This window comes from Saimiri boliviensis, chromosome 1 (assembly GCF_048565385.1).
Source record: "Saimiri boliviensis isolate mSaiBol1 chromosome 1, mSaiBol1.pri, whole genome shotgun sequence".
NCBI lineage: Eukaryota > Metazoa > Chordata > Mammalia > Primates > Cebidae > Saimiri > Saimiri boliviensis.
In genome coordinates, this window is record NC_133449.1 from 242,868,451 (window position 1) to 242,880,878 (window position 12,428).

General features: G+C 35.2%; 1 protein-coding gene and 1 non-coding gene across 3 annotated transcripts in view; both read right to left on the reverse strand.

Annotated features, from left to right (window-relative positions):
* RGS7BP (regulator of G protein signaling 7 binding protein) overlaps positions 1-12,428 on the reverse strand; it is a 117,356-nt gene that overhangs the window by 34,802 nt on the left and 70,126 nt on the right. For both annotated transcript variants that reach the window (XM_003925802.4, XM_074385529.1), the window contains exon 3: positions 3,398-3,528. In XM_003925802.4, coding sequence (XP_003925851.1) covers positions 3,398-3,528 — 131 coding nt within the window. The remainder of the gene's footprint in view (positions 1-3,397; positions 3,529-12,428) is intronic.
* LOC120365677 (U6 spliceosomal RNA) lies at positions 5,635-5,740 on the reverse strand. Its single transcript, XR_005580562.1, has one exon. It is a non-coding gene; the product is annotated as a U6 spliceosomal RNA (small nuclear RNA).

Genomic DNA, 12,428 nt, shown 5'->3' on the forward strand with positions numbered 1-12,428 from the left:
TATGCTATCTTGGTGGCAGGAATATGAATTAGCACACGAAAGAAACAAACCAGAAGTCAAAAGTATTAACATAGTGTTAATCTCTTAGTCATAATAAAGAAATTGATGGTGAGAATAAAGAAATAGAAAGGCTGTATCATACAAATACGTAACTAAAAAATTCAAAAATGATTTCTTTAATGTAATCATCCCTCCCCAAAAGCTAATATTTTGTCCTTCCAGATTTTTTCAGGGAAATTGTCTAGTATATATTTTCATTCATGTTTGCTAGTGCTTTATTTTCTCTGGTTTAATGATATTTAGTGACTTATCTCCACCTTCAATATATTTCATAAGCCTACATGTTGCTATTTTCTTTACTCCTAAATTACTTAAGAATTTCTCACCAATAAAGCAGTCTCCTCCTCCTCATTGCTTTAACTCTACTGGTACCAAGAGAAAGGTAACAGTCTATAGGACAGCTAGTTCTTAGACTTGCATTCTGGAAATACAAGAGACTTGCCAGGATTGTAGGGTACATGCATACTTCCAAAAAGAATAAAGAATTATGGTTTCTTGGCTACAGATGTGATCAGGGGGTTACACACATATTCAGCTGAAGAAACATCCCAGTTACTTGTTCTTTTATTTTTTGCCAGCAGTTAAAAAAGTAGCTTTAGAGGCGTTTCTGATTCAGTACGTCTGGGGTGAGGACTAAGAATTTGCAATTCTAACAAATGATTTGGACGCTGATGCTGTTAGTTCAGGGGCTGCACTTTGAGAACCACTGCCTATTTCAGTGGTTACATCCCCAGTTCCAGGAGACAGCACATGTATGAGCCATCACACAGTCACACTCATCTGAGGCACCTATCCCTTTTGTATTTGCTTTTCATCAGCATGGGGGAGAAAGAAGAATGCATAAAGCCGCAATGAAAGTGTACAATTAGGGGAGTAGACAGTAGCAAAGCAGAATGGCATGGTAAGGGCTTGGAAATTTTTCCTTTTATTCATATGGAGGGTGGGGTGTGATTTACGGTTTTTGGTCTTAAAGGGTACAGGAGCAGTTCTTAATCCTCACTGTGTTTCAGAATCACCTGGTGTGCCCTCAGACATTTGAATTCAGTAGGTCCTTGGATAGGATCCAGGCATCTGCATGTTTATCCAGCATCCTAGATAATTTTGAAGCAGATTTTCTAAGGATTACACTTTAATAATGATTTTAGAAGATAGAAATCCAAGTGGACACTTAATCCTACGTGGGGGAGAAATCAAAGATACTGTCAGGTATTTTCTTTTTACGAGTTGTACAGGGAAGTTTAGGCACTAAAGCAGGGGGCAGTTTATCTAATTATTTTTAAAAATAGGCAGAGAAGGAACAGAGCAGAAGATGACGGTGAAAACAGGAGGCAGTGAAGACCAAACGAGCTCTCAATTAAGAGGTGATTGCTTTTCATTTGCATGAAATGACCAAATGCAACAAGGAAGCAGTCTGGATGGAGAAATCCCTTTTAGTTATAAAGAGAGAGCTAGCAGAGAAGAATTGTTGCTTTTTAAAAAATCAGTTGTGAAAAGACAAAAAGAAGGAGGGGATGGCAAAAGGAGACCAGGTGGCAAATTGGGGAGTTAGAGCAGGAGTGGGAGTAGAGATAACCGGGTGTTAGGACATGCCATCAGCAAGGAAAATTCCAGTGGCAACAGGGCATAACATACTGCAGGTGCAGCCAATGCAGACCTGGGAATAAAACTACCCATACGTTGTCTATTCAGTCATTAAAAAGAATGAAAATACTACTCTGTATGTGTGTTTATGTGTGAATGCATGTGTGTGTGTGTATGTGTGTGTGTGTCAGAGTGTGTGTGTGTGTGTGTGTGTGTGAAAAAGAGAGAGAGAGAGAGAGGGAGAGAGAGAGAGAGAGACATCAGGCCAATGACAACAGTTTGGATGTCATGAGTATGTCTGAGTATTCAATTTTCTGATCAGGCATTAGGAATATCAAGGCTCTTACATTAATGACAGAAGTAACGATAGAAACCGTTGCAAGACCAGCCTTCAGAAGGCAAAAAGAGAAAGACATAATATGCACATATTGGGAAAAATGTTCTCCTGTCTCTGGAGCAATGTAGCAGAGTCTTGATTTTAGTCCACCTGCGTGCATACATATATGTATATACAAGATTCGGTTTTTACAACTACTTCATGTCCTTTAGTTCCCTCCAAACTGAAACGTTCATTTGATTTCAAATCTTTCCTTTAAATGCTTCTTTTTTCATATGCAATATCTTTCTTTTTCCTTCCCTAACTGAACCCTAGCTTCAGAACCCTAAGATTTTCCCTGAATATTTCTAAGTTCTCTGGCCTTTTCTGTCTCTGAATTTAAATCATAGGCAAGGATTATCTTCTATGCACAGTTCACCCTCTACTATTCTGAGCTCAAGCCCAAAAACACTGTATTCTAGAAGTTCTAAGTAAATTATTGTTCAGTGAATTAATTAAGAAAATACAGGTTGAATCCTCTGGTGATGGATACTCTTGGCTTCCTACCTGGCATCCTTCCCATTCCACTCTTTCCCGTCACAGAATATCCACTGGTTGGTGGGGATGACTCCACCCCCTAGCTCCAGGAATAGGCCTTGATTGCCTTAACCAGTCAGTGGAATTCCTCCCCTCTATCTACAGTGATTGGTTTAGGCATAGGCCTGGTCCAATGAGAATGAAGCTCAGAACTTTTGCTCTGTAGTCGGGAGAAGTTCTCTCTCATAGTGGACGGTGTGGGGTGCAGATGTGATTACTACAATTGCTGCAGTTAGCTAATGTAAGGGAAGCCTGCTTGAGGATAAAGCCAACACCCAGAAGGCAGAGCATCATTTAGAATGGGAGTTGGAAGTCTGGTGAAATCATGCTGAAGCCATGACTACCTCTGGAGGGTACAGTCCTTTGAGCCAATATATTTCCTTTATGGTTTAAGCCAGAAAATGAGGTTATCTATTACTAACCTCCCTGGTATTTATGGAGTTCCCTCTATTTTTAAATCTTTGGGACACTATGTAATTCATCTTCTTGCAACTTAATTCATTTAGGAAAACAGCTCTCTTGGATAGCATTGTCTCCCCTAGTAAAATCAGTACATATTTTGCTGTTTATGCTGAATCTAACACAAGTCATGTTCACAACAGCTAAAATAATAAATTTCAGAACTGTTGCTACCCTAATTTTTGCTCAAAACAATTAGTGTTCTTATATACTTACATAGTACTGATATAGACTTCTTATTAATATATATAGCAAACATTTCCTGAACATTTAAATTCATTCTAATTGCATATAGGTAGGCATATGGTGTATATGGGCACTTTGTCAAAGATTAGCTTTCGTTCAACATTTCTCAGTGTTTTTGGCACTATTAAATATAGATACCTTTTCGATGAAACTGAAGAGACCCCAGCAGACATATGGATTTTAGCATCTCTGTGGTATACATTTCTAAGCAGCACTGCAGCTGGATGTAAAGCCGACAGATTTCTGGATGAATCTCACCATCTTCTGGGCTGCAAGAGAATGAAAGAGAAAAGCTGTGAACATTCTCATATTTCACTCATCAGCCATTTGTCTCAGCTCCGAGAGGGAAAAATGCTCAATAAAGATTCCCTAAAGCCTTGATCCTAAAATATAGGACTTCCTGCTTTCAAACCATTGACCAATGTGACAATTCTTATATAAGTGTCTTTCTGACTAACAGTTCTTAATTTTTACCCCCTTCAGCAGCAGAGTTCTGCTGGGAGCTTAAAATCATAAATGCTTTACATAATTGAAGATATCAGACATCTTCAATTTAGCTGTTGGAACAAATTCCAAAATATATTTAAACCGTAAGAATCTCCTAGCCTGCAAGAAGAGATTAAAAAGACTTGTTTTTAGAGAAACTGACAAGAGCAATTCAATTACCAGTTGTAAGTCAGCTCTTTAATATTAGGGCCTTGGTATAATATGATTAGAGAGCAATTTACAAATTATTTTTATCAAGATTTTTTGTCTCAGTCTAAAAGATCTTCCTTTATTGTTTGCTATGGCTAATTTATGAAAGACCAAATGTTTTTTAATGAAAAAATAAAAATTTTATGAAAAAAGAAAAGTAATAAAATTCTGTTAATTATGCTTAACAATCTAAAGCTATATACATTGAACTTATGATCTAAAATTTATTCTAAAGTCCTTGTGTCTTTCTCTATTAAATATGATAAAACATATATAATGTGAATATGATAAAACAGGAAGTGATCGCTTTTGTTTTTGTTTAAGGAGAGAAAAATCAGTTGTTGATAAAATAATACTCTATGTGACTAACTTGTTGAATAAAGTAAATCAAATAAAAGGGATAAAGTTTAGAGAGAGTGTAGAAATAAAAGAAAAACTAAAAGTGAACTCTATCAAATGTCTTAATGAGTTAAGTTTACTGCTATCCCTATTAATTTAAAATGCAATGAAGTCTGGTTTTTAAATATAGCATTTGTATTTGATTTCTTTGTAATGTGGGTCAGTGGCAAAATATCAGGAGGTAATTATCAGATAAAAATAGTGGCTTCAAGTTCTGGAATCACAGTAAAGAGAATTTATGTGTACACAGCACTTTACAATGATAATTAGTTTTCATTTTCAATAGATGAGCAAGAGTTGATCCAACCATATGGCTTATATAACACAAGAAAATGCAAAATTCTTAGCCTCAGTATCAATGATGCCTGCACGTGTCTTTCCTGTGTCAGACAGAATAAAGTATCTCAAAAGAGCTTTCATGCAAAATTTGGCTTTATCTGAAAATTAAAAGATGTAATTTTTTCATTTGTGTCTCATGAGTGACACCCTAGACCAACATTGGAAGCAAATGTGTCTCTGGGGAAAGTATCAGGTTTTTTTTCAGAGTGTTCTCCCATATTTGCCTTCCACCCTCAAGCTGTCCTCCTACAACCTGGAGTTTCTCCCATACCACCCCACTCAGACATACCCAGACACACACACACACACACACACACACACACACACACACACACATACACACCCCTCTGATTATTTCATATCATCTTCAGCCTGTCAAAATGTCTCTGACTGTGTCCTATTCCCTCATGGACCTGCTAGATTCTGAACAGATAATGGGCATTAATGGTTCATGTAATAAAAATTGATCGTTGTATATTATCTACTAATACATTGATTTTCAGAGCAGAATCTGAAGATAATGTCTTAATCTACAAGAAGGGTAAAGGGAAAATATTTTAAGGCAGACAGGTCTTTTCTATTTTGGTTCATCATCCCAACATCAGCTGCCTATTTTCACCTACAGATATCATTGGCCTTGGTGGCTCACAGGCAGTTATTTTTTTTAATTTAATTTTATTTTTAATGGATATATAATAATTGTACATACTGTGGTATACAATATGATGTTTTGATACATGTGCATATTGTATAATCATCAAATCAGAGTAGTTGTCAGATCCATTACCTCAAATATTTATCATTTCTTTGTGGTGAGAACATTCAGAATACTCTCTTCTAGTTATTTTGAAATATAAAATACATTATGGTTAACTATAGTCACCCTACTTACTGTGCAATAGAATATCAGAACTTACTCCTTTTATCTAACTGTAACGTTGAAGAATACAAAATGCTACACAAATTTGCATGTCATCCTTGCTTAGGGGCCACGGTAATCTTTTCTGTATCATTTCAATTTTAGTGTATATGATGCTGAACACTCATTTGCAGATTTAAAAAAAAAACAAAAAAATCTGTTGTATGTATTGCACATTTTATGAGTGTGACAATTAGCCAGTACAGTAGCATCCAAGCCATGGAACGTTCTTATTTTCAGAAGTCTAAAATATGTGCCTCATGGCTTAGTTTCAAAAATATGCAAACTTCATATATAGATGACATTTTATGTAATTTAAACAAATGACTACCATATTAACATATTTTAAGAACCAGTATATTTTGTTTATTATTTCATAGCTAGAAAAAGAGAGGTAAAGCATGTATTAGGTGCTTCTGAGAAAAGGCAAGTCAAAACAGATTTAAATGCCTAATTAAAAACATTTATTTGGGTGCCATCTCCCAAATGCCTCTAATTCACAGAGATTCTGGAAACTAGACCCCTCAAAAATGTTGCAAGAAGGAACTGAATAGATGCCACCAGAAATTCAACCTGCCTAAAAAAATGAATTGATACTAAAGTTTCATCATACATTTTCTGGGTAACAAAGTCATATACACACTCATATGTTATCTTTTAATGTCTAGGGAAACTGCAATATAGCAAAAGAAAGGAAGTATTTAAAGAAGAGTGGAAAAGCTAAGGTATCTTTTATGTTAGAGTTTCATGATGCCTAGACTAAGTTACATTAACCTCAGGCCTTGTACAATTTATTTATCCCTCTTTAGAGCTTTAATATTTATTACCATTAGTGATTACCGAAAGTTCATTGAAACACAATTTGTCAAACGAGTTATAATACGTCTGATGTTATAAGCAGTGAACTGAAATACATTTTTGAGAAATATTAAGAGCATTTGCATTATTTTAATAACAAATGAGTAAGAGTTGAATCATGGAGCATGAAAGAAGAGCTAAGAAAATAGGAATAAAAGCTTGAAACTTCCTAGGAATAAATTACAAGAATTAAGGAAACATTTACATTAAAATGAAATTGGACCTGTGTAATTCCTACAGGAACTGGAAGCAACTTAACGTAGAGGCAATTTTACCATATGTTACTTATGTTTAGTCTAACACAATTCACTCTAGTTAATTGGAGTTTAGGTCGAAAGTCACCCCGAGGGTGATTCATTTAATTCAGTCAAATATGTTTTATGAGTTAGTGATTAGATTGTGATTATTTATTTTTCTATTGAGTGTAAGTCAAGAGCTAAGCTAATCATTTTGATTAATTTCAAAGCCTTAGTATTAATAGAAAAAACCCTAAGAACTAAATTCAACAAAATTTCAGTGCTTTAGAGCTCAAGTTGAATCCAAAACCATTTAAAATAATGACCAAATTATAAATCTACTTTCAACCAACTCCTTACAGATCAGGATTTAATGACTGTATCATATGGCTTAGGACACCTGAACTGCTGTAGGAGGAGGACGACATGAATACAGACTTTGTCTAAGTTGCCTCTTGATAATGGAAACTCTCTCTATTGTTAGTATTATTATTTTGTAGTTCAAAAAGTAATATGATAAAGGCCTGCCAGAATGGCTAACTGTAAAAAGACTCATAATGCCTAATGTTGGTGGTGATGTGGAGCAACAGAAATGCTCATACATTTCTGGTGGGAATTAAATGGTCTACAACACCTTTGAAAAAAGTTCTGGAAGTTTCTTATAAAGCTAAACATATACCCATCCTATGACCTCGCATTTCTATTTCTAGGTATTTGGCCAAGAGAAATAAAAACATATTCACAAATAGAGTTCTGCAAGAATATTCATTGTATTTTATTTAGATTAATCCCAAACTAGAAACAGCCCAGGTGTCTGTCAAGAAAAAAAATGGTTAAAGAAATTAGTACACTTCTACAATAAAATAATACTCAGTAATTAAATGAAGCTAACTCCTGATCCTCAAAATGACATAGATTAATCACAAAAGCATAATCTTGAATGAGAAAATCCTTACACAAAAGAATAAGTACTGCATTATTTCATTCATAGAGGCTCTAGAACAGGTAAAATGAATGGTAAATATTACAACAGTGGTGGGGAATTGGCTGAGAAGGAGCATAAGTGAACTTTCTGGGGTAAGGGTGATATTCTGTATCTAGGTGGAGGCTTAGTTACACGGGTGTATACATTTGGCAAAATGTATTGAATGGTACACTTAAGATTTGCATTTGATCGCATGCAAATTTTACTTGAAAAAAGAAATAAAATCCAATATTGAACTCAGTTAATACTATGTATGCTGAATTGTTTACAAGTAAAGTTTACTGATGTCTACAGGTTTAGGAAAATAATATGGATTGCTGGTTGGACAGAGAGATAACACAGGTAGATACGTAATAAATTAAGTATCATAAAATGCTAATTATAGAATCTAGGGAGTGGATATTTACTTGATGACTGAGGATTTACATTTCCCTAAATAATTATATGGGGTAAATTAATCAAAACAACTGCGAGGCTTTATAATTGGAAGGGTCAAGATCAGGAGCTAACACACTGGGGATTTTAGTTACGAAATGTCTTGGCTCTGCAGCTGTCTGCTCTTTTGCTGAGGTTGCCAGACTTTAGAGGCCTATGTAGTGGCTAATAGCTTTTTAAAAACAGCAAAGTGTTTGTGGTTTTAATAATCTGTCCCTAATGTAATGATGTATGTATTTAGTTGAATGGAGTAAGACATAATGAAAGGAAAATGAGTCCTGGAGTCAGAAAACTTAGATTTAAATATAGGTTTGCCCCTTAGAATTGTCATCTTCAGAAAACTACTTTAACTTCTCTGAGACTCAGTTTTCTTAGCTGTGAAATTGGAATAACACCTATATGAAGTATCTCAAGGTTGCTGCAAGGATCAAATGAAATCATGTGTGGGAAAACAAGTATAAAAGGCAAGGATGGTAAGAAGTTGGCTACAATCCCTTTTAGCACATCAAACTTGTGTTTACTTAGCCTTCTGCTTGAATAAAGTCTTTAGTAATAAAAATTATCTGCTATTCTATAAAATTCTTAATTTGCTTTACAGTTCCCTAATATGGACTTTACTTAAATAAAGATGCCATTAGGCTAAGGAAAAAAAGGTGTGACATCATTGACAACCACTCAGCATTTTACAGAATTTAGTGATGACAGATAAACACTCGGGGTTTGTCAGCTAGCAGAAATGGAAACAGAACTCCTGTCACAGCAAATATATCCAAGTTTCTCTTTTCGGAATCAATTCTGTTGTTGGCTATTATGCCAAGTGGCAAGGAAAGACTCAGGAAGCCAAAACAGGATGAGGGAAGGGGATGGTATAATTTGCTTTCTTTTTAGAGCAAATAGGAAGAAAAGGGATTAAATGACTTCTCCAAGGAGAGTGAGCTCCAGGATTTCTCTTCAGATATCCCCTCTGGTTCCTCTTTAAATGGATTCCATTTATAAGAATACACCCTATTCAGTGCCAACCTCAGTGATAGCTTCAGAGCTTCGTCTTCATATGGCTTCTGTGAGGGAGATTTCTCAATGTGGTCCCATATATCTGTGTAATCATTGGAGAGTTGGAGGCAGAGAAGACACAAATGTGTGTGTAAACCCAGTTATTAATTTTGGTTTCAAATTCCTAAAGGTAATTACAAATTCTCATAAATACAGAACCGATGCCAGATACCTACTGAATAACTACACTATTTCATACCAAAATAAGCACTGTAATAAAGAAAAAGAAGCCCAGTTAATCAGAAGAATAGAAGTAAGACATTTTTCAAGGCACCTATACATACTGTAGTTGAGTCTTTTCTCCATTTTTCTCATAATCTTGCTCCAGTGAGTTTTTATAAAACTTGTGCTTTAGGTAGAAACCTGTATTTTTTTTTTTCATAGAGAGCCTTAGCAAGTGTGATTCCACCAGGATCCTTTGAAGAATAATTGCAGCAATTCCCCTCACTTCACAGCATGTTGTTTCATGGGAACATATGGCTGGCTCTGTGACTTCCTCACCACTGAACATGAGCCGGGATCAAACTCTGCCCTGGAGCTATTCAGGTTCAGTCAGAAATAAAACTTGACTTTTAACTGTACAGGGGATCCTGAAGTGCAATGGAATTTTCTTTTGGTGGCTACTTTGGGGACCTATTTGTAAAGCAACAGGCCTTAGAGGGGCCAGCACCTTTTATGGTTTCTAGTGATATTCTGGTGTCCATCTCCCTGTTGTCCCTTGCTTGCCCTCTGCCAGCACCTTTGCCAATTCCCATGACCCAATGGGGAGAGTTGGTATATAATGGGTAGCATTATTAAGCACTTTATTCACTTTTTTTCATTTAAAAAGAAAACACTATAAACATTTAAACATTAAAAAAATCAATAATCATCAGTTCCCTGGCCTTCAGTGCTTATAATGAAATGACTAAACATATTACTATTAAATTGTAAGTCATCTTTTATTCATCTTAAATGTAACCATTTGATGCAATCCTGGGGAAAGTCGGGAATAAGTGATGACACTTAGGGCAATTCTGAAGGGGCAATCTAGGCATTTCTCAGGGCATCGGAGGTTGCAGGAGTTAATGGTTGATAACATCATGACTTCATGTTTTCAGGACAGGAGTATCACTCCTAAAAGTCATTTTTATTAGCAAGGAGGAAACTAACATGTACAAGGCAACATTTCTTTAATCTTTAAAATAAAATGTCTTTCTTATTCTGTCTTGGCCTCTTCTTCCACCTTCCTATCCTTTTTGGCTTGAGAGTCTCATGGCCTCTCTATTTTTCCCTTTGATTCTCTTAACATTGTCCTCTTCACAGTTTTCGGTTGGGCAAACAGCTCTTTAGGTGTTCATGTTACAAGGTCTTGTGATTCTTAGAGCTAGCAGAGACAGGCTTGCGACTGATAGAATCTGAGTGTTGAATTCTTCAATTTCTGCTAGGATGAAAATCAGTACCATGGATTACATGGCTAGAATATAGCCCTTTCTCCCTGAATATAGCTAGCATTAGTTTATTTTTAAAGGTATATATTTAAGTATATTTATATTTAAAGATATATATTTATATATAAGATATTTATATTTAACAACAGGTATTTATATGATATTTATTTAAATAAGATATAAATATATTTTTATATTTATATTTATATCTAAGATATATATTTACACATAAATATATATTTATATCTTTAAAAATATTTATATCTATATATTATTTTAAAAGAGAGCTACATATACTTGAATTAAAGAAACATACATGTTTCCACATTTTAATCTGCAAAATATTTTTGCATCTAAAATCAAGATTTTCAACCTCTAATGCTTACTGTTTTAATCTGATATTAATGATCGTCAAAGGTTAATTATCATTCAATTATCATGCATTACACTGGAAAGAAATCAACTTGTTAATTTTCATTATATCCAAAGTCTGAGTCATTCATTGCAGTATGCAGTTAATTTCTGCTTTTATCCACTGGAATTTTAGGGGTCAATACATTAAACTTTTGTCTTATTTAAATAGTATTTAGCTTTTTATTCTTAATTATGGCTTTAAGTTAGCAATACTGTATTTCTCTTCAGGAAAGCTACAGGTTTTATGGTATCAGTATTGCCAAAAACAACGACACAGCTTTAAAACAACCAGAGGCAAGTGGGCTGACTATGTTTAAATTATTCAATTAATTCTGATGTTTGCAACTTCAGAAAAATAGTATGGATTGTTGGTTGGACAGAGGGATAAACAGACAGGTAGATATATAATAAAGCAAGTATTGTAAAAATATTAATTGTATCATCTAGGGAGTTGGTATTTGCTTGATGACTGAGGATTTACAAAAGAGAGATTTTAATTTAAAGACGACATTCTATCATCTCATTTAACTGTAACAGCACAAAATGTTGATGAATACTTTAATTATGACAAATAAGTTATATCGTTATAAAATACTTGATTGTTGAATCCATTGTTTGCCAGTACCAAATGGCCTCCTCTTCCATGCAAGAGCAATGGCCCACAGAGTGACAGGAAGTTCCCCAAATATGGACTACACAGGCCTGAAATCCAATTTTTTAGACTCACAAAAGGATTAACCTTGAAAGGCTCTGAGGCAGGATAGGTGGTAAAGGAAGTAACCATGTTCTCAGAACCCAGCAACTGTGGTGACTATATAGTCTACACAATAAACCCCAGCAATCCCATTGTAATTGAGATCATTCAAGCAAAGCTATCTTCAGTAGGGAATTTCCCTTACTGAGATCATGTACACTTTAATTTTATCTGTCCTCAAGCTGACCTTTTGCTCATTTTAATAGCAAAAAACCTCCCCTGGCTGGAAATTTAAGAGGCTAATGAGACATGCAATATATGAACAAGCTTGTATAGCTACTGTGCATGTGCTCCCAGGGGACCACCCAGAACATGCTTACTAGTAGCACCTCTTCCCACCTCCTTATGAATAATCATGTAAGACTCCCATAAAGGAGGCTCCCTAGTGCCAGCCTTTGCTGTTTTGCTTTTACAAGCAGGCTGTCCTGAATTCTCTCTTTCAGGGTATACTGTCTATTCTGAACCTGACTCACAAGATATTCTTCTTTTGCAATAAAGTACTCTATGCTGCATTTTTTCTGCTGTGTATCCCTTGTTTAAATTATTTTAAATGAAGAAAACAAGAACCAAGGTGTCACATCGGCTGTCAACAGCTCTTTGGGGAGGGTTTAGGAAGAGGGTAGAAAATTGGCATCTGTTTATCATACTAATAAT